Source organism: Schistosoma haematobium, chromosome 2, assembly GCF_000699445.3.
Source record: "Schistosoma haematobium chromosome 2, whole genome shotgun sequence".
In the NCBI taxonomy this organism is placed as follows: Eukaryota; Metazoa; Platyhelminthes; class Trematoda; order Strigeidida; family Schistosomatidae; genus Schistosoma; species Schistosoma haematobium.
In genome coordinates, this window is record NC_067197.1 from 30,423,549 (window position 1) to 30,448,384 (window position 24,836).

General features: G+C 30.6%; 1 protein-coding gene across 1 annotated transcript in view; it reads right to left on the reverse strand.

Moving 5' to 3' along the window:
- HEATR5B (HEAT repeat-containing protein 5B) overlaps positions 1-24,836 on the reverse strand; it is a 51,725-nt gene that overhangs the window by 5,278 nt on the left and 21,611 nt on the right. The window contains exons 10-17 of the mRNA XM_051214905.1: positions 22,875-22,964; positions 20,225-20,734; positions 13,484-13,955; positions 12,405-12,574; positions 10,371-10,727; positions 6,164-6,465; positions 3,687-4,051; positions 2,271-2,897 (exon numbers count right to left, since the gene is read on the reverse strand). Coding sequence (XP_051068089.1) covers positions 2,271-2,897; positions 3,687-4,051; positions 6,164-6,465; positions 10,371-10,727; positions 12,405-12,574; positions 13,484-13,955; positions 20,225-20,734; positions 22,875-22,964 — 2,893 coding nt within the window. The remainder of the gene's footprint in view (positions 1-2,270; positions 2,898-3,686; positions 4,052-6,163; positions 6,466-10,370; positions 10,728-12,404; positions 12,575-13,483; positions 13,956-20,224; positions 20,735-22,874; positions 22,965-24,836) is intronic.

Here is a 24,836-nt window from a genome sequence, read left to right on the forward strand (position 1 = left end):
ACAGAAAAGAAATCGGAGAGAAATCGAAATAACAACAAAATTCGAGCACTAATGGATCATGTAAAGGAGAACGCAAAGAAGCTAAGCAAAAGATTTATTTTAAGTATGATTTTTATATTTTACGAGGACACTGTAGTTTTGCACTGAACAATAATAAATTGGTTCTCCCCATCTCACTTTACGTTCACTACAGGGGTCTAAGTGAAAATCAGAATCGATGGTACAAAAGTTGTCATATGGCTCAAAATCCCTAACAACTGCACAGATGCATCTACTCCCTATCTTACACTAGATCTTCAGTTCCAGTATTCCCTAATGAATAACTTTTTTATACTCTGTCTTCTCGAACTATATTCTCAATGCTTAGTCTTTCTCATTATCCTTGCAACTGTAGACTTTTTTTAAATTCCATATTCATTTTGTTTTTATATCTCAGAAATACTTGGCATTAGTATCTATTTGTATAAACAAGAAAGATTTTTAAAACAAATAAGTACCTTAATCTACCCATTGAACACTGAGTACGTTATACACTGTTTATTTTAATAGTTTATGTGTACGCAGGCATTAACACACATACATACATGGAGTTTATGTGTATACCGAGATTTGTAGTTTACTATGACAAAATATGTACCCAAATAACTTCAAACTCAGATAAGTATATAGGGTAAACAAACATATTGCTAAGCAGCCAAACATGATTGAAACAGAAAAAAGAGATGACCTTAAATTTGGTTTTACATTTCCAGGTAGAAGCTTTAAAAGTGAGTTTTTATGATTTCATAAGTGTCCAACTAGTTATCACTTTATATCTGTTCTGGTAATCCGCACGATCCCTTGAACAGTGAGTCAATTTCCTACTCTTTCTATCATATACCACCTCTATCTCTTATATTTCCAAATATTATCTCGTAATGTATACACACAAAATCCATAGACGTGTAAATGTGCGACCAGTTGTATTGTATTAAATAAAACACACTTTTCAGATTGTTAAAAACCCATGAAAAGGAATAATTGTTTTAAATTACTGAAATCAACTAACATCTGTGTTGCACAGTACACTGTTCCTATATATGGAAATAGCACAAGCGGAACTAACTGGTTCACTTATACAAAAAAAAACACTCAGACAACGCAAAATTAAGTATTGCATGAAAAAGTAAAAACACAACATAATTCTGTCCTAATTCAAAAAGGATCGTAGCGCGAAAAATGATTTCTTTTTGAAAAACAATTTAAAACTACGATGGAACTTATACTTTAAAATCGATCACATATTAAATTGAAAACATTTAATTTGTAGTTTTAAAATATCTGTATAGCCTTTTGATATACAAATTATAGTTCATGAGGTGAACAACTGAAGTCACTTCTAATATGTGGGGGAAATATATTTCAAAATAAGATTAATGAGCAGTTTCTAATAATAAGTGACAAGAAAAGCACCTAACTATAGAACAAGAGTCATAGAGTTATAATCAATGTAGACCCTAGAATATATATACGTTGACCCAACTTTCCATACCACATGAACACGATGAGATGAAACTAACAAAACTAATATAGAATGAAAGTCTACAGTTGCAAAGATAATGAGAAAGACTAAGCATTGAGAATATAGTTCGAGAAGACAGAATATAAAAAAATTATTCATTAGGGAATACTGGAACTGAAGATCTAGTGTAAGATAGGGAGTAGATGCATCTGTGCAGTTGTTAGGGATTTTGAGCCATATGACAACTTTTGAACCACTGATTCTGGTATTTGTGTACGACACAACCTGATGGTATGGCCCAGCTAACATGAACAGAACATGAAATAAGTGTAACTGGAATAATAAACTGTATGAAATTTTGAGAATGCTAGTATCTGAAGCACAGAACCAGTGCTTTACAAACTCGTATACAACATAGGAAACCAAAAATGTTTCGTTACTTATAGATTATTGTATTTAACTATTTTTGGAGTTGATTGAAATATACCCTCGTTAAGAAACTAACAGAACAAAAGGTGAAAGGGTATGTATATAGTCATTTACAAAAATATACAAACGTACAATTGTTGGATTCAAATCAAACAAAAGCTTGTTTACAGCATAATTTATTATTTCTCAGTTGGCAAATGATTTGATGAACAATTTTGAATCTGTCCATTAACTGGGTTTTATTTTTTTTTATATATTTATTATCCAAAAAATAGTCTATTAACAAAGGTTACTTTAGATAGAGAAACAAACAAATAATTAATAAAATAGTTTAACTAACCGAATAATGTGATATCTTCTATTGATATTCCTTTAATGATCATATTGTAGTCGGAATCATTGTCATTTTCACTTTCATCATTCATCATATCATCTGATTCATCATCCATCAATTGTTCATCATCTAAGACCTGAGACGATTGACTAGTGATCAGGTGTTGTTGTTTTTGGTGTAATTTATTTTCCCATTTCTTACTATGCCCAGCTGTCAAAATGTAAACTTTAGCCCAAGCAGCTAAAACAGATAGTTTCTCAACTATTGCAGAATTTTCCGATATCGATTGGGATGGTTCTACTCGTTGAGTTTGTGCAGACACATTGGATGAGTGATTTTCAGTGCATATGTTAAGTTTTAATTTATCAAATGCTTGTCTTAGAAGGTCTTGTACACGACGTAAATCTTCTGGATCACGACCAACGCCAGAAGTAAGCCATGTACTGCACACTTGACATGCTATAGATAGCAGTTCTGGATTAGGTTGAACTGGACCAGATAATACGGAATTATTGGTAGTTGAAGATTGTGCAACTGTTATATTGTCGAATGAATTTAACAATGAACTATTCATAAACGCTGGTCGTAGTGCAGCTGAAACTTGAGCTTGATACTGTTCCAAAATAACATGATCTGAAAATAGTTTCATGAGAAAACAATTAGTTGAAAAGAAACCTATTGAAACATTTTGGTTTTCAGTCAAGAAAAATTTACAATACTTTATGCTAATATTTACATGAATTATTTTCTAAGAATATTGTAGGGCATCAAAAGTTTGAGGCATAAATAAATTAAGTCATTTTTTCATTTGATCTTATTGGACTGTAATCGTACCTAAATTAGGAAGTTAATCGACTAAATATTATCAATGTTATTACTGGAAATCAGTTTGAAAAGTTTAAAAAAGTCTCTTTATATATATTACCAAAACAGTATTGAGGGGAAAAGTAAGCAAGAGAAATAAAAAATAGAGCAAAGAAAGGAAGTGAACATGAGAGAAATAAAGAATGGATACTGCTGTGCATCAATGGTTTTGGACTTTTGCATAGTTTAAACCACCACTAAGATTTCTTACTTCTAACAAATAACAAACAGATTCACGTTAACTGAAATAAACACTGTTCATTTTTCACTCAACAGTTGCATCACTCATTACAATTGAAAAGATAGTGGCTGAGAGTGTGTACAATAAGAATTGACATTAATAGGAGAACCACTAAAACTACTGAAACATCTACTAACGATTTCTTTTCAGTTTTCAACTTCTCAATAATGTGCACTTAAAAAAACATATTACATAGAATCCAGGATTCATAGATGTCGGATGATGACGAGAAACATCTTCGGTGTCATTTTATTGAACAAAATATTCTCATAAATGGATAATAAAACAAAAACGAATAATATAGTGAGACAAAGTACCTGGATAGTCTGGATCTGGTACTAGGGAAAATCTTTGAATAACATCTTGCATAAGTTTTAAACCTGTGATACGAAGTCGTTCACTATCCGATGTGGCTGACATGAAAGCTACACGAATTAAATCAGACAGGTACAGAATAAGCCAATCGGATTTTCCCGATTGAGAACGTAGGATTCTAGCTTTAGCCAAATCAAAATGAGCGAGTGACTTTGAATTTATTAACGAATCATCAGTAGTATCATCATCATTTACAGATGTTTTCATATACGGAAGAGAATCATTTACAAATGTTGTATTGCACAATCTGGCACAGTTAGATATCAGGATACGCAAACAACTGATTGCAAAAATTCGTGTTGAGCATCTGAAAAATGTGCAAAGAAAACCATTCACACATATTTTATCAAAAAAATACATGAGGCATGCTTAGTACCAGGATGAGCACAAAAAAATTTATGATTTATAATCAAGTACACAATAAAACGATCGAAGAGAATGAGGCACGAGAGAAGTTGATGTATTTGCTTTGATAAATGTCATGATAAACTTTTTAGATCGAAAGTAGCTTCTCCTTACTTTGAAATTTTTCAACTGTTAAGATAGTAGGGAAACGCCCACGTAACAAGTTCAATGCATGAAAGGCTAATGGTGAAAACAACTCATCGTGTGACAGACAACGAGAAACAAGGCAGTTCTACCTCATCGTATTGATTCAAACTGACAAAATGTACAGGAAAGAATACGGATAATAAGTCAATATGGAGGGAATGATGATGAAAACGGTGATAAAAAATTTAAAAAATGGGAAAGAAACAAGTAGAAAGAATAAGATAAGTAATAAACTTCATCTACAATGAGACAGTTTGTCTAAGAAAACGTAAACATGGTCTCACTTAATCATTAATTTAAACTACCTATCGAATTCCAACTCGGGATTTTGAACAAAGGTAAAACTAATGGACAGATATTTCGAAAATAAAGATTTCCGCTCGGTATGTTAATTCTATCCCAGTTACGTCATTTATTTATGCAACCACTTAATGTCAGTAATTAGTACTACTTATTAATCGTCCGTTTATAATTTCTTTAGCTACAGTGTATAATGTTAGTGTTTTTACTCTATTTTTTTGGATGTTGCTGTCTTGTTTCGAACTTCCATTTCAATTTCATTGCCTAAAGTATAAGAGATAATCTTTTTAATCTAACCTCAATATTCGTCGTAAATTTAGCTTTTTCGAAGTTAATAGAATGACTTGAAATTCAATGAATTCATTTATATATCACAAATATTTTTTTTCCTATTCTACACAAGACTGAAAATTTTCATTGGCTTTTCTTTATCAAAAATTTGAAAGAGTCAGAAAACTCAATTACCTTGGTAATAAATTGTTTACAAGTTAGTTATGAAAGACACCATTGTATTTTAGATTGATGATTTTTAGCCTGCTTTTTCAATATTCAAACAAGAACAATGTAAGATTTGATAGGGTTCACACAAGAACTCGAAGGTAAAATCGGAAAAGATACTAATGTCCAGTATCTACAGAAATGTAATTTAAATGTATTGTTAGCATCGAAAACTAGTCTAATAGATTACTTCTGAAATCTTATGTAATCACATAGAATTCCTTGTTGGCTAAGAATCATATCAACAATTTACATCTGACAATCCATATGACTCATTAGATGAATATAACTCCATTAAGGTGAACCTCTGATATCAAACTAATCAAATAACATTAGAATATATAGGTCAAGAAAACCACAGAATTCTTAGAACAAATAAACCAAGCTTAATAGACAACAGCTGATAGTTGTATCAGTAGTTCATATCAAATTCAGAATCCGACAGCACCGAATAGCTGTTTTGGTTTAGTTTCAGACTTGAACGTTTAGTGAGCAACGCATAGTTGCCTGTACAATTATAGACAAGATTTTTTCATTTCGCAACGAACACAATAACCATTGAGCTATTTATTCGGTGAATTTACGACCAAATGTGATCATCACTTAATGTCACCAATCACTAACCAATATATTAAAATCTGAGTTCACTATACAGGACGTGAATTATTATTGTAACTTTAGAAAATCTACGTTGAGCAGATGAGTTGATGAATTCCGTCCATTAATATCCATTAATTGAAGTAAAAAGTATAAGAGTGGTTATATGTACCAGTGAATCTATACATTTGTTTTTTTTTTTTGAAGTCAACTAACAATATAATCAACAGTGATATATATATATATATATATATATATATATATATATATATATATATATATATATATATATATATATATAATCCTATATCATATTACTTGAGCATTGATTATGCATTTTACATACCACTTCATTAGTCACCAATAACATACACAATCGGCAAGATAAGTTACAGAAGAACACATAATAACGGAAAAAAGAATTACCAAATCAAACATAGAAAAACTAACTAACAAAGAGGGAAAAACAAACCTGGCCCTAATTTTGACAGTGAATAACTGATTAATTTCTTGATTAGATTGTTTTGGTTTAAAATTAATGTCAACATCCTCATATTCATTATCTTCTGGTTGAATAGAACCACTAATGTTTTCTTCGTCTACACGACTATTTCGTTCAGACACAGTCATTATATCTACATCATCGTTATTAATGGAAGATAGTTTATCTCCCCCAATAGAGTTTGATTCGTTCGTACTGGATGATTTTTGTATAGAATTTCTGATAACAATATTACTGTCACTGGTCAAATCAGTTTTCAGTGAGGTGGAAACCTTTAAAAATAAATAAATACATACATACACATCATAATAGGTACGTTTCGGTTAAATAGCCTTTTTCATGTTATGTAAATTAAAATAAAAGCAAAATTACGTTCACTGGAATTTATTGTAATTAACTAATGTCATTAATAAAAAGTAATGAATCAATAGTTCAGCCGCTGTATTCTAGAATTTTACAAACAACGTACACTTAGTCGCTCTTTATTAATATCCAATAATACAATATACAGACATCTAACAACGTTAATTTATCTTTGGAATACTGAGGCTAGTTTAAATATAGCTAACACTTTTTCTACCCTGAATTAAATAGTGTATGCACTTGACATACACCGTATCATGTAATCGCAAGATTATGGAATTTATATAAATGTGAATTTTTCTAGCTCATACACGAAGCGGTGGTTTAATAAATAAAGCACACAATTTTCAACCACTAAGTAGGATGTTCAAAAACCGCTTCATTCTACTTCAGTTTGAACAATTGAGTAGCATCACTAACCGTCAAATAAATGTACTAATCTGTACTTAACCAGCAAGGTACATTAGGTTTTTGAGAGGTCCATTATTGACCAGGAGCATCTAATAAGAATACAGGTATTTATAGGCAGACTAATTGACAAAAATTAATGAAATACCAAACTAGATAATAAAACTGTTTGTGTGTTGCATAAAAAGTCACCTGTTAGTTGGAAGGGATAAATGAAATCTGTGAAAGTCTGGAGTGACTAAATTAAATAAGATGGAATCACAATTTACTAAATAGTTTATACGAAGCAGCGGAAATTATTAGCTGTTCGACCTCCGAATAAAGTAAACTAAAACAGTAATATTCAAAACATTGATTCATTTTTATATATTTTCCCTCACTTTACATCTACATATTTCTATTTCTAATATATACTGCTCTTTAATCTTTGTGTAGTTTTAAACTATTACGATCTTCTTGTCACTGGTGCATTTTTTTTTCAAGTGTACCAACTTGAAATCACTATAACAAGTTTTATTTTGCTGTTCTTCACATGATGATCATTTGTCATTCTGTAGTGAAATGTGTGTATGTGGTTTGAAAAACATCAACGCTGTACAAATTGTTGATTAAAAGAAAAATAATAAACACGAATTCATAATTGGTCAAATGAAGTATACGTTGATTAAGTTATTTAAGATAATTATTACGAAACATTTGATATACATTGTGAACTGATTAGGCAATTTTCATGAAAACAATCAAAATTTATTCGATTATATTATATAAGCATTCAACAAATACGGAATAATAGTAGTGTGAAGTTGTTTTATTTTTAATTTATGCAAAACAAAAAAGAAACTCAATCAATAATGAGAAAGAAATTATGAAAAGGAACTCACAAATGAAACTAAATATACAATACGATTGTAGTAAATTTTATGCATCTACCTAACTAAAACCTCTTGCATGGTGTGTAACAAAAAAAGCAAAGAAAAATGGAACTGACAATATATATATATATATATGAAATAATTTCATGTTTTCAACACGAAACCATATTAGAAATGAAACGATCCATAGTCATTCGTGTTAATTAGAATAGACTGATTAAATATTATGTATATTTGTACTTTATATTTTTATGGAAATAACCTTAAAGTTGGATTTCATGCTCATCAAGTATTATTCCGTGCAGAACGTATCATCTACAGCCTTAAGGACACATACGATTCGTTTGACATGATGCACTGCATTATTTCATTTTACCAAGTTTGAAAATTAAAATAAAAACATCAAACATATGCTCTACGTCATTCACAATCGACATAAGAATCAGGTAAAAAAAATTGTGTTAATTCAAATTATCATATTGCATTAACACGACGAGATGAAAGTAAAAAGATGAACAGTAAATGAGTTGAAATAATTTATTTGCAAGGATAACGAAAAGGACTAAACTCTAAGAACATAGTTAAAGAAAACAGAATGAAAAGCGGTACGTGTTAAGGAATACAGGAGCTCAATATCTTGAGTGAGACGAGTAAATGCATATGTTATTGTGACTGATCCTGAGTCATATCATTCAATTTCCTTAATTACTGATCTCAGTTAGTACTTCAATGCCAAACCAGGTAGTCGGGATCTATTAACATAACTCAGATGAAAATCCTTATATGATGTACGTAAAGAATTTTTTTTGCAGAGAAATGCCAAATGGCTTTATAAAAACCCAAGTTCTATCAACTTTTGAAGCATACTACCTAATGTTTTCGAAAATAATCAGTTGTTTTGCATTTTTTTTTCAAAAAAGTTTCCGAACAGATGAAAAAATAAGCTATTTTAATTTATCAACTTATTGCAATCAATCATTTTTACCATGTACGGTTGAATAAATCCAATAAATGAAGAAGAAAAAATTTATACAATCAACAGTACATATTAATACTTTATGTCGATAATGTTTGATAAATGAAGTTATCGAAAATAACTATTGATGATTTTGAAAAAAATCGTCAATCAAGAAACAAAGAAAAACGATTCATTCAACTGTTAAACCTTTCAAAGACGTCGTTATTTATTTCATTCAATAAGTCAGAACTAAATACTATTATTATATTGTTGAACAACTATGTTATAATGTTGACAGTTTTTTTTATAATTTACTTAACGAGGTTACAGTGAAAACAATGGATTTATGAATGATTTGAAATTGTTGTTCACAATAAATATTGATTGATAATGAATCTTTTTCTCGTTAATTAAAAGTTATTATTATTTTAGAAAAATAGTAGAGAAATAACTTAGTAATTAAAACACTTTATTTACAATCCTTGAACTAAAGGTTCTGAGTGTTTTCTGTTTGATTTTCATACAAGTAGTATCAGTAGCTTTGAATACATTTGGCAGAAGAAAAAAAACGAATGTATAGATGTGCATGAACCATTTGTAACTAAGCTAATTTATCTTATATCTACTTGCATAGATGTGTTTGCAAAACAGAATTCCATGTTTGCAAGAAAATGAGTCAGCTATATAAGTATTCATAATCAGTAAGAAAATGTTACTTCATAGAGAAAAGTTCAGTAGATTATCTCTTCGTCCTAGATAGCAAGAAAATCGATAATTTTCATTCCTTCTTAATTATATTTTTATTTAAATCTTCAAACCATTCCACTTTCTACAAACTTTTATTGTGATTTAAAAAATCTTAAATTTGTTCCAGTGGAGAAAAAATAAGGAAATGAATACATTAACGAATGTACTATAAATATTCAACTGGGATGAGCCTTTTTTAGAGAAATTAGATCGGTAGTCAGATTTGGAAGAGAAATCACAAGAAATATGGATAATAAATTAATTTTCACACTTTAATAGTCAACAAACTACTCGAAACAAAGTAGGACTAGACACAGTGGTGATTAAAGAGGGAAACATGTGATGAGTTGGCTAGTTAGCCAAGTTTTATAATCTAAATCAGAACTAAATGGTAATAGATAGGAGCAGTCCAATTTACTAACAATTACTTCTACGTCTATTTTATCCAGGATAGGCTTCGAGAAAATTAAACATTTGAACGAATATCAAGTTGTACGATTTATTTATCATACACTACAGAAGAGGAACATTTAAATGATAAAAATTGAGTTAGTTTTCATATTTTTTTTCCACTAAGTCACGAAACGTCAGAAAATCTAATTTTTTTTACTCATTGAGATATTACAAATATACTATTTATTTAATAGTATATGAAGTTAATTTACCTGAAGAAAAGTTCACTAACTTAAATAAAGCATTTAATTCAAACAACCAACTCAAAGAAAATCAACGCAAACATAATTGTACGTTATTAGGTCCAATTGATGATAATTGCAATAAAAATTAATCACACGCAATCAATGAGAGATTAATATATTCAAAAATTTACCAATAATACTTCTTTCAATAATGTAAACCAATACGAAAGTTGTGAGGTACCAGTTGCTTCCAACATTCCAATAAGTGTATCTTCAATGTCTCGGCGTAGTTGATAGTCCATTTCAACATCAAGTAAACTAAATAACTTTTTTTCTAATTTCTCACTAGTTGTTGATTTCGAAAAACGATTCATATCATTTTTATTGGAGATAGCAGAAAATGAAGAGAGAACAGGAGAAGGTTTCTCTTCTAACAAACCTCCTAGTGTCATACAACCATACAAATCCTTAGCCTCTTTTTGACTTAATTGTCGTAAACATGATAATGCTGCACGTCTTAAGACCAAATGGAAACTGGACACACTGGTCTGAAGTATAAAAAAAGAATAAAACAGAAAATACATTGGAACAAGTTATATTTACACGTCAATTCATAAACAACCACTTTTTAAAAAGAATATCAAATGGAACTTAGTGATTGATGTGTAAAATTTGTACACTACTGAATGTTAAACATTCTTCAACAGATACTTTATGAACATCATGTAGTAAAATTAAATGTTTTGGAAGAAAATATTTCGAATGAAGGTTTACGTAGAAAATTCGCAATTCAAAGTAGGTTGGCACCCAAAAGAGAGAAAAACAGTGCCGAAGTCAAGTATTTAAAACATGTTTTCTATTTGGTATAGTACTGATTCAGTAAATTAATAATCGATTTAAGTACTATATGGGTAAGTAACATAACAAAGAAGGCTAACAATTCAAATTGATCAAATCAGTTACGCAATCTATTGTATTTTATTTGTTATATAAACTCAGAATTGGATATACACCCACCATGTCATACAAAACTAGCTATTCCACTTATCAGTTTTCGAAATCTGCCCAAACAAAATGTGTTGTAATTCAACCAGTAACGATGACGATCACGAGGTTTTAAAAACTAAACCGACCACTGCTTAGGTTTATACATTTGATATGTTATTCTTCTTTCAATTTCTAATCACTGTCGTTTAAGTGTGTTCTGTATGTTTGTCTGCCCAAAAAACAGTTCACGTTTTTAATTGTTCTCTTTTAGATCTTTAGATTTTTGTTTTTCACCATACTTCTTTTATCGGCAGTAACAGTAACGTACACACTAGTTACAAACCTACATACAATTCACTTAATCAGTCAGTCAGAACGTAGAAACTGTACATATGTACATCTATTCAAGTTGCCACATCCCATTAGCACAGAAAGATGGAACTGATAGGCCAAATCTCATAATGGTAGAGGTAGTAACAGTATCAGTGGTAATGGGAAAGATAAGGCATCGAAGATATGACTTCGAAAAGAAAATATATATCAGCGAAATAAAAACAAAAAAGGCAATGGAAATTTAGAATCTCAGAATTTGGGGGAAGACAAAGAATGGATGTACCTGTACCATTGAAAACGATTTTAAGCCATGTCATTCAAAGTCTCTAAACATTTTTTAAGATAATCACTCGGATCCCAACCACATCGTCTATACCTAGTAACATGGATAAGTCCGATTGTCAGTGACTTCATGGACTGATACCATGTTTCGATTTGGCCATCCCTAGCTTACTTCCAGCCTACTCTTACTCCAGAAAACATCGCTTATAGAGGCAGGTGATGGTTGAGCATACGTAGCAGATGCCCCAACCACCTTAGTTGATGAAGATTTACTACCTCTTAAATTGATTTTCCACCTTTACCAAGAACCCTATTTTTAAGCCACGCACTGCTTACTCTGTGGTCCAAAAATAGCCGTAACAACAATAACAGTAACGTACACACGAGTAAGTTACAAACCTACTTACGATTAGATGTAACAAATTGCTGTGAAGACATAAATCTAACTAAATCTCTCGATAACAGTGAATTACTATCAGATCTGATTCATCAAAGTGAACCAACACGTCGGACTAAAATACGACTGAGTAAATATCGCATAAACTAACAATATTGTACATGATTAGTAAACAACAAGACAACTGAACAAACAATATCAAAATACAAAGAGGGAAAAAACTAACTTGTAATTCAGGAACCAGACCAGCTAACTTAACATGCATTGGAGCAAACATATGCAATTGTTGTAGACAGGCTATACCTTCAGCTTGTAGTAGAGCATCCGGTGAATCACGCATAATCATACAACATAATAAACATGAATGTCGAACAGACGTTATACCAGCGCTTGTACCTATGTGAAGGTATTATTTAATCACAAATACAGTACAAGGAAAGGGAATATAAAAACATAATTCGGCAAAGATATGTATAAAATTTATCATTTGCGATTGGACTGGTTGTTATCATACAACCTATAATAATGTATACTAATGTTTCTTAAAACCGGCTAGCATCGGTATATATATATAATATTAGAAGCGATTTGATTAGATGTGAAAAGAACAACACTGTGTAAGCGGTTTTTTTAGCTATTTATTACAACATGAGATTCTTCTGATGATGATTAACTCAACTAAAATGAAATTAGTCACCATTCAACGTAAACATGTATGGACATGTTTGAAATTAAAAGATTTTGTTACAACTAAATATTTTATTCTAAGAAATACGACTGAGAACTGGTACAAAAAGATTGAGATGATTGAAATAGATAATTATGTGATCAAGATAGCAATCAGTGAAAGATTAGAAAAAGTGTGAGAAATACTGTATTGAACGCATTTTATTAAAATCATAGAGTTCCATAGATTAATTAAAAAACTAAACTGAAGAATCATATCCTTGAAGAAAGAACGACTTAGGCATTTAATTGCTGAAGCAGTGAAACCAATATTATCTCATTTTAGAACGCATAAATCAGAAACATTTGTAAAAGAGGACACTTTCAGATGAAGATTTATTTATGATTTTACCTTAGCATAATAAAAAGGCAGTTAAGCAAATAGCGCTTATTATTTTAAAGAAACATATTATATTACTGTCACATTTCAAATCCAGAAAGGAATAACATATTATACTATGACCACTGTTTTTTTGATAAAATAACTTTATAACAAGTATTTATTCATGCCCATTCTCTAAGACTTAGATTTTTTTAAAGTACATAATAAATTCTACAATACAGACCAAAATAACGTACCACGTAATTCAGGTCCCAAAGTAGTAATTAACGCAGCAAATAAACGACCAAGACTTCTTTGAATTTCATGCATAGCGCTTGGTGATTTCAATAATAGCTGAAGTACTAAGTTTAAACTTGGTTCAATATATTCTCTAAATATTGGGCCACCTGATTCCGCAACTAGTGCAAGAGCATGTAATGCCCAAACTTGTACTTCGGGCACACTGGAATCTTGTGCAATAGCTAATAGTACACCGACACTTGAACTTAGATGTTGTCCAGACGCCAAACCACCGACATAACTATGTAAACAACCAATAGCTAAACAATGACCAGCTCTTGCAATCGGATTGCGAATAGCACGCAAACGTTCAAAAATTTGTTGAGCTAATTCTGCTAAAAATCCAGATTCGCCAACAACTTGTGCAAGCCTTCCAAGACATTCACCAGCCACACAACGTAGTAGAACACTTGGACTGGTCAAAGTAGCCTAAAAAACAAGCAAGATTACAGGAAAGACGAAATTAAAAGGTGAATGATCGAAAATAGAAAGATTTAGAGACATACACGCTTTGAAACCACTCGCTCCAACACCTTTGAATGTCCTAGCAGCATAATGCAAATAAACACAATGTTTTTATCGAAAGTTGTAGATACCTTTCGAATGACTGAACTTAAGTGAGTAAAGTTAACATTGAAGTTATGACGACTTGAGAAATACGATTACACACAGGTAGAAATCCGATCAAACAAAAGTGAAAATAGAAATATGTTTACAGAAACCTAACGAGTGTATATATGTATTTTAGTGCAAACAAACAAGAAAACAAAGTATACCCCCTATTTCTAACATTCAAGGGAGAATAATACTCGAGCTGATTAAACCTCCTATCCTATTTAAAGGCAAACATTACTGTTAGGCATAACAGCCATAACGACAAACTTGTCCTCATATTTACACAAGTCTACATATACACCCTGAATGACCTTCACATCCATCTGTTTATTTTGTTTCTGGCTTGTTATTATTATTTATTTATTTATTTATTTATTTATTTATTATTATTATTATTATTATTATTATTATTATTATTATTATTATTATTATTATTATTCAGTCAACATGCACTGAAACGAATTCTGACAGATTTTTGCATTACAACATATAGGACGTGTTTTTCACTCAATCAAAATTAATAAAACATTGTTGAAGCAGTTGGCATGTATTTTACAAGCAGAACAAATATTTGTTTGCATGTCTCGTATCATTTAAATAATAATTTTAACGAGATAGAGAGAGAAACTGAAACACATGGAGAAATGTCAGATTAATTCATCTATAGACTGTTTAACCGATCAATAGTTAAGAGAGTAAGGAATATGTACGTATGCAGATCCTATGATTGTTCTTTATATGAGAAAAGTAGGCCAAGCTAATTCGAGAGTGCATGTGCATTAGTACTACAAATTTCTATGTACAAATGTTAATAAAATAAACTTACGTAACAATGTATGATTATGTACTATTGCTTTTGAAATTATTTAGAGAATTTAATGAAAATTCCGAACCACATGATCTGAATTGACTGTATGTTTATAAACCACTTTTACACACTGTTCCTACCTGATTATCACCACAGTCTAGGCAAATTCCCACATCAACACTTAACTAATACATTATAATTTTGATGTTTATTTGAGTTTATTATTTTAACGTACATTTCTTGTGCTTAAAAATCGTTCAGATCTTTCATTTTTCTAAGAAAAAAGAGTAGTAAGCTAGTACATTACAATGTAACTCTTTCTTTTCGCCAAATACTTTTTTCTCTTCATTATGTATTGACAAACGAAGAGCTGTGAATGTACTATTAATGATACACCCCACAGATCCATTACATGTTCAATAATTAAAAATTAAACAATACCTGAAAGAAAAACAATGTACACAAAAATATTTTATGTTTAATACTCAACACAGTACAGGTTCAAGTTAATATATCATAGATACCTGACTATCAAGTACCCCGTTGAGTCATTGGAGAAGAATTAAAGACAATCCAGCGAAAAGATTTTCTTATCGACAAAATCTACTGAAGCTGTACAATCACATTTAGATCTAATTACCAAATAAGGTAGTCTACTGGAAAGCTCAACGTTTTATTGATTAAAAGTGGCTATCCATTTCGTCTCGTTGAGAATAACAAGAAAATTAAACTACAATTTCCAAGATCTACAGTTTTTTAAAAAAATCTCTTCGTAAAGATTGGGTCCGATGGAGGCGCTAGGGTAGAAAATTTGAAGAATCGTCTAAGGAAATCTTTAAGAAAACGTTTATATGCTATGATGAGCGAAACGGGTTATCTACTTAACCAATACGTAAATAATTATGACTAAGTGTCGATACATAATACCCAACATTCATATAACTAGCATATAAACCGTTATAAAGTCTGTCTATACCTTACATAAACTTGTTTTGATCAGATGTTAGGAGGGTGTATTGATAAAAACAAACTGTAGATTATATCAAAAACTTCATCCATTTATTAATCTTATAAGGAAGAAAATCACATCAATCAACTCTAAATAAAACAGGGAAAATAAAACTTTTCTTACAAAGTAATTTGAAGACAAAAACAAGAAACACCCATAACCATAATATGAGATAGCAATAAAAGAACTCCTCTAGATTAAACAAAGTAACAATACCAATGGGTTAGTGAGATTTCCAGATAAGATTTTGTCATGTGAACAAAAATATCACTGAGATAAATTATTGTTTGATCGTGATTTTAGTTTGGTTAGCGAGATGATAGAAAATGTAAACGAAAGAATTAACTTAGTGAATGGTGAAGTGAAAAACGGGGATTATACTCTGTGGATTAGCCATCATCAATTATTATTATTATTATTATTATTATTATTATTATTATTATTATTATTATGATAATCACTATTATCAACATTGATGCCATCACTAGTGCTATACACACACACAAGCACCACTTACATCATAAACAATACTCCTTTGTGATCCGTTCAACGAAGAATTCTGAGCATAATGGTCTCCGCATAATCTAGACTAAAAAAACTTCCTTAATAGTTTATTTTTTCTAAAAAGAAATAAATTTTATGATTTTCGCATTCATACACACATACATACACAGATGAAAAATGAAATCGTAAATGATTTATATTCGTGGATTGGTTGGAGTTAGACATTAACACCGTTGGACGCCGGCTCAGTGGTCTAGAGGTTTAGCGTTCGCGCGCGAGACAGATAAGCCCCGGGTTCGAATTCCGCGGGCGGGATTGTGGATGCGCACTACTGAGGAGTCCCATACAAGAACGACACGACCGTCCAGTGCTTCCAGGTTTCCCATGGTGATCTAGATTTAATTGACTCATGAGTTTCAGCTATTAAATTACTGTATTCTCTATCATAGTTATGTATAGGAAAAAAAGATTTCACTTAAACTACATGGTAAGACAAAGGTGCGAATCTCAATCATTCATTAATAGCCACAACCGTGCTTTTTTAGTGTAATTTAGTTTTTAAAAAGTGTAGTTTCGTACACTTAACTTTCTGGTACAATTTTTATGTGAGAAGTAGTGATATTTATTAAAGCGGCCTCAAGTAAATTAGAGTAGGGTATGAACCATGGACATACCAAAGGGAGGATAGTTATGAAAATTACACTATATATTGGTAATGAAGTCATCGCCCAAACAAATTGTATATTATGCATGATGGTTTTAAACTAAGAAATTGCCATATTACAAATCGATCAAGAGAATTCTGCCAGGAAAAAATAGTAATAAGAAACCTTTATGTAGACGTTACTGGTGGAAACTTTCATTCACACATATTCTGAAGCTATTTAAGCTTAACCAAACAATATTTCATAAATAATACATAACCCTTCCATTTATACAGATAGGATACATACATTAACATACGATAAATTACAATTTATGAAATTTTATTCCATAGGTCTATTGTATGTAAATGTACATAAATTTTTAATTAATTTTTCCGAAAATTTTCCACAATGATTATCTTGCTTTAATACAATTCAAGACTATGTCATGAAATCAAGGGAATTTTATTGGTGTCAGCGTTTATTGATCATCTATTGATCCTGAATGATAATGTCCCAAGTGACCGAGTAAAATCAATGAGACAAGATATTATCTAACGTAAGTTAAGATGGAAGCTAGTAATTATCTTGCATATGATTTCACTCTTATTCATTAAAATAGATGTTTATTTCGTCAATAACCAAATTGCATCATAGTTATGGTGTTCCAAATTGAACCATATATATTTGATTATTCTTATTCGTTTTATTCTGTCGGTAAAAGTAAGGAAGTGGATATAAGCAATGGATTTCAAATCACCTACTGGGTCCCAATCAATAAGCTGCATGGTTTATGCATACGTCTTTTACATATAGCAGAAGTCATCGATATCGATCTTAACAAACATAAGTATTGTATCTATAAAAACTTTGTACAACCACTTTCCTTACTCTGGTCATCATAATAACAAATATTTGAATGAATTACAAATGACTTATTGCACAATACAATTTTTAATCTATTTCGTATTTTCTCTGCATTTACTACTCACACGTAGACCTTAACAACTATCATCTTAATAGGCTTACTTTCTAAAGTTTTAAAATACTCTGTATTTTAAAATATTTACTCAAACCTTTATTATTCATATCAGTATTAGTGCACTTGTTAGCTTTCCGTTAGTTTGCGCTTCTTTTTACTGATTATGATTAGTCTATTTGATTGTTATCACTGACCAGTAAATCAATTAGTAATTAATTTTTTGTGAAATGTACATAAATAATAAAGTATACTAGGGTAAAGCTTGACGAAGATCTGACATATATATCCACCTGTAGGCCTTACTCTAAAATAAAATTAGAGGAGTAAACGTTATTGAACATATAATATTTTACATCAACGTACAACAAGAGAACCCAAATAAATTCTGAGTTTCATGATCGATGTCGTAATATACTTAATGTAAAAGGATAGTAAAAAAGTAATAACAATAATAAAAGCCTATCGATATTGGATGAGGATAGTAATCATCAACGATACGGTAATGACCAATTATCTGAGTGAATAAATGTAATAAATACCTTAAAATTAATGTAAAAACTAAATAGAAACGTTTCAGAAAAACTAAATATTTATACACCGTTTGCCGATGAATAGAAGGTAAGAGAAAAAGCCTTTTATCATCACAATCTTCTAGATAGCCAATGGTCTCTTTTATATTTTCGCTCATCCACACATTCACGAACACACGTAGAAACAGGGAAAGAGAAAAGCTTTATAAAACATTATAATAAGTTAAAAAGAACAAGAATGATAATAATATCGCATTATTTTTATATCACTTTTTCTTTTCTCATCAGTTAATTTAAACTACTGAACTTACCTTGTAGGTAGAATGAGTCGTAAAATAGCCTCAATTAATATACTACTTCAAACAAGGGAATATTGCATAGCTATTCAGTGTTAGTATGGAACTTCTTAACAATGATGATTTTCCTCTATAAACTAAACCAATATCCATTGAACTTTTTCATCACTACTACTAAACTCATTGTTAAATTTCTGTGTTTATCTTATCCTTTACAGGTTAGTTTCAATTGTTTCCGTTTCATATATACATACATATATAATCAATGACATGTTACAGTTTTCCTTAGACTAAACAAACCTTGATTTTTTTTGAGTATTTTCCAAACGGATTGTTATCTTTTTATGTCCGGTTATGAATTTATTTGTTGGTATAAATCAATGCTCAACTTAACTTCAAATATAATCCGAATAAAAGCTTACTTTTGTCGTGTATTCGTTTTCGCAGCTAATATTTTCATTTTAGATCGATGAAAGTATTATGTACAGATAGTCCATTTATATTGCAATTTATTTCGTCCGTCTTCAACCGGACACTGAGTTACATACTCATATAACTTGTTAATCACTCAAATAAGAATAACTGATGAGAATCACAAAAATTAGAAAATATTAATAGTAAATTGTTTTACTCTAGTCATAAAATAGACGGTCATACAATGATGTAAGAGTTGAATTTGAAGCCTAATAATAACGTTTATCTGGATGAAAGAAAGCACATTTAGTCTTTTGTGAGTAGGGAAAATTCCTCCGACGATCAAGGTTGATTAGTGTAAACAAATGTTAAAGAAACTCAGATGACACTTATCTCAATAGTGAATAAAATTAACAAGTCAAACTGTCGACAGACGATTTCGTTGTATTCCAGCGTACCATCAGGAAACTCTTAGAACAGAACACCGTCTTTTACCCCACAAGTGTCCGGCGCTAGTGCTGAGGACTTAGAAACTGATGTGAGTCATAAATACCATACCTCAAGTAATCATTTTTAAGCTGTGGAGCTGAGCTATCATACCGACAAACCATCCAACTCATCCTGTTTCTTTTTTAAGCATTTCAAAAAGGAATACCCTTCAAGAATGTGAGCAGCTGAGACGTTTCATTCATCAGTATAGGTCTAACAGCACAAATAAGCCATATCGATATAAAATATGAAAAAAAAAGTTTTTTGTCTTGTCTTGCAATTCCGCGTTTATACAAACAAGAATTCAGGATAATCATTTGGAGTGAATTAACATGTACAGTATAATCCTATCATGAAGCATTCAAACAGGACATAAAATATAAACCACGTAGCATCAAAGAACTTACAAAAATTAAGTTTGTAGCAGCTTTTCTTAACGCTGGATCATCACCGAATGTAGATTTTGTTTCAGCTAAATGTCTTAATGCACTTAATAAAGCAGCGAAAACATTAATTTGTACAGCTTCTTGGCGTATTGATTTTGTAAGACGAATACATTCAGTAAAATGTTCTAACATTTGCGTACGATGACGAATAGAAACACAAGCAAATAAACGACCAAACAATTCAATTGATGCATCTATTACAGTAACACTAACAGGTATGGGTCCAGTTAATTGTAATGCACATGAAAGCGTGGAATTAGTAAAATTTCCAAGATTATGTCCACATGATAAATTATTAGTATTAGTATTTGAGGTAGAATTAATACTGTAGAATTTAGAAGTGGTAAAAGTACCGTTATTATTTAGTAAAGTATGTGATGGGCCATGAAACAGTGTTCCAGCTGTCAATGATAGATTTTCATCATTCTCATCTTCAGTATTCGATATATTTGTCAAGGTAACATCAGTAGCCTGAAAAAGCAATGAATCAAGAAATAATGTATATGCAAGAACTAATGTCAATTTATTATTAGATATAACGTTTTTTTATTTATTACTGATGATACTACTACAGATGAGAAAACAGTATCTATGTCTGACTCAACAAATAGTTTACTGTTAAACTAGACATCATAAATTTGAATCAGTAGAGACAAGACATAGTTTACCTGATTATTTCAATTGAACGGGGGTAATAACAATATGTCATATCGGTAAAATGAATGATTGGTCAAGCAAATTAGAAGTTACCTAAGCCTAAATTAATTGACTAACCCCGTCTAATATTATTACAGGATCATCAGTCACGATGTAAATGATTAGTTTCTTTTGTAGTAATGAGTAAGATGGAGGTTAATCATATTTGACTTAGTGTATATGAACTGTAGAGAAACTAGTCGCTTGGCTAAATGATTAAAGACTATTGCAGGATTCCAAGCCAATGTGATGTTACGATTCAACAACTTTTATTATTCATTGTTAAAATCGAAACACAAAATATTTTAGTATTATTACTAGTAGAACATGAAACCAGTTTATTAAAGTATGGAATATACTGTTAACGTTCTAGCGTTTTGTTCAACTAAGCAATCGCTAGATGTGGTACATTTGAGAGGAAAAGCGTAAGTGTTGCATCATGTGATGAAAGTACTTATTGTTTAATTTTAAGGTTATTTATAAAGCCGTAGGTAAAAAAAATTAAACCTACGTAACTACTTCAGCAGGCGATAAAATATGTGTTACCTATGCCAAGTTAATACCATTGTTTAATTTCGATACGACAAGAAAAAATTGGTCAAGCGAAGGAATTAACAATTCATAGTTAGTCCGAGTTAAGTATAAATACACATTCCAATAATTGGTGTTTCGGAGACGAAATGTCAGTGGCTGAAGTTATTATATGGTATGATTTAAGATTTATCGTAGCAGTATAAACACTTCAATTCGTCGTCTTATCTAACAGATTATTATTCGTCATTAATTGTACTTGTTTAACTTCGTCTGCCTTGGGGTTTTTAAGATGGTCTAATGGAATAAAATCTATTCATCGAAAACGTTAACATAAGCAAGTACGAACATGCAATAAATAACAGCTTCGTTATCAGTTTAGAAATTAAGATCGTGGAATGTTATGTAGAACAAAATAAACAAGTCCTCTATTCTCAGTACCTCCAATTGTATTTATTGATTTACATACACCTGCACAAGAAGAACAGAGATAAGAGTATATGTTCGTACCTCCAACCATGTTTCACAAAACCTGAGACTGAAAATTCCCACTGTCATAAACAGTGCAAAGGCTCAAAACTTAATGAATAGAGGGAATATTGTCAAAGTTGTAAAATCTTTCAAAAAAATTAACAGAATAAAGGAAGCAACTTTATTAAGCTTCACTGAATCAAACCCAAACCGAATACACACGTGTTTAGAAGGAGACATCATTAACTTACCATTACACCAAAAGAAAATTGAAATTTTCATTACATACTCTATAAGTGTTACTACTACCATTCTTACCAGTATTTTTCTGTAATCTTCACTTCATCAATTGTTATTTCATTCACTTAAAAAGTACCTTTACGTAATTTGCACTGACCCAACTCCCAAAACTTATGTAAACTTTACTTATTTTCTGTAATTATCACACAACTCATCAAATTTTCAATCCTAGATAATCCCTGTCTAAACCTCTTTACATTTTTTATATCTATCATTAAATAATCCATGTCACTTCAATTTTTCAGTCAAAAATGTTTCAAATAAATTGATCATTGGGTAGAAAGTTAATAATAAATATTTTTTTGTTATATCCTTTCACTCATTGGGATACAACGAAAAATATATATTTATCATAATCACTAATGTTATCTTCCAATACGAATAGAGTCATAAACAAGAAATGAGAATTACCTAGAAAAATTCATTTGCATAGTTGCTATTCATGCTTTTAGTTCGAATTCATATAAAAACAGAAAATACAATTATTCAAGTGTTTTGTTGATTTATTTTACATTTCATTTGACAACAACAAAAAAAGATTACTGAGGAAAAAACGATTGTTAAGATCAGTAACTCTAAGGAATAACAAATTATGGGGGGAAAAAAGACTTACCAGTAAATTATTAACACCATCATGTAGATATAGGTAAGAAGGATCATGTTCTAATGCCCTAGGTGAATTGTTTAATATAGTCGATTGTAACTATATCGAAAAGAAGGGATAGAAATGGTGCAAAATGATTATAGTACAATAAATGTTTAGATACTGTTCAGATACACATTTTAACTACTAAGATAAAGTTATTTTGTGATGGATCAATATTACTACACAAATATGGTTTCAGGGTTCTGTTTTATTGTGATAAGAATTTCCTAAGGATCATGTGAACAAATGGTAGTCATTAGAGCATAAAAATATTATGACAAGTTAACAATTTATGATTGAGAGTTGTTTAAGTTTACAATGAATAGAACTGAGTTTCTTTCCTAAAATGGATTCATAATGAAAATCAGGATAATCAACACGATAAATTATTGAGATGTTTAAGGAATAGAAAACTAGTAGACTATAAATGATATGTTAAGTTTACGTTAATAAAAAAGATATTAAAACATGTACATTGAACATATTAAGGATGGTATATTTGCTTATCCATCAATGCGACGTACTATATCTATATATCATTATGATTATGATCTATAGTTAGGTACTATACACCTGATAAATATTTCTGACACAAAACTGTAGATAGTTACGAACATGTTTTCTACAAAAAAACCTTCATGGACATTCTTTAATAGAAGTAATTAAAAGTGGATGCTATTTTATTTAGAGAGAAAAATATATTTCCCCAGACAAACCCAGTATACGACTACATCTAGTGAATAAATATGGATAAAGAAAAAGAGGGGGGATCGCCTATGAAATGATGTAATTGTGTATGCGCTATTTCTAGTCCTTATTTTTGATGTAAAATATCTAAAAAGATCTTTTCGAAAAAAGACAAGATGGTGATAAGAAAAGTATAAGATTTCTTTATACTCAATAGTTCTGTCTCAACAGCTCTTCTTTATTAACATTTCTATAAATGTGCTGATGATTGGCGATAGTTCAAAGACGGTTGAATCATCACCTAACAGAAATTAATCGAAAATTCAGTCGTGAATACTAATAACGTGAAAAGTAATTACCCCAACAAATAACTACTGATAATGTAAATCATTTATCAAATACAAATATTGTTTTATAATTGATTTCAAGTCATACTATATATGTGAAGACTTTCGATGTTACCTGGCTAGTTAAACTGATCTACGTGAAGAAAGATTCGAAGCCCAGTCCCGTTGATTGAAGGCTTAGTGCTTTAAGCACCAGACTATTTAATCGAAATGATAAGACCAAACGAAAACATAGTCCATCAAATTCCGGGTATATTGGGCAGTGGCTTAATAGTTAAAGCATTCAGATTTTAATCGGTAAGATGCATGTTCAGAACCCGCACTACTTACTATGTTCAGGGCAGAAAATTAATATAACTGGTCGTTAGACATAGCGTGCCTCACGGTAGAGCATACTAAGCTGTATCTAATGGGTTGCACTACCAGATACAAAAAAAATAGGAATCAGTGACAACAGAAAATGACTGAGGCAAAGGATAACAGATTTCGAAAAATTATGTTCCATCAAAGGAATAACTATGCTTTCCATGTTTTGTTAGATCCGCCCAAATTATTGATTTAGGTCATAATGTTATTATTTATGATAACATTACTATGCCTATATTATTACAATATTTTTTTTTTCAAAACAAGCTATACGGTCCAATGTAATTCATCTGACTAGATAAATGAAGTTTATATCGGATTTTTCAGGTGTTTAGTAAATAAGCATGATTAGTGTACTTCTTGTAAAGTGAATGAGGAAGAACAGTATAGAGCTTGGTAACCATTAGTAACTCCATGATCCAAAAGTACAAGGAGAGGTTAGTCACTGAAAAATCTTTAGAATAAACAACTAATTTCCAAGTGAAAACCTACAACAAATTCTCACTAGAAACATTAGTAGAGTTGAATA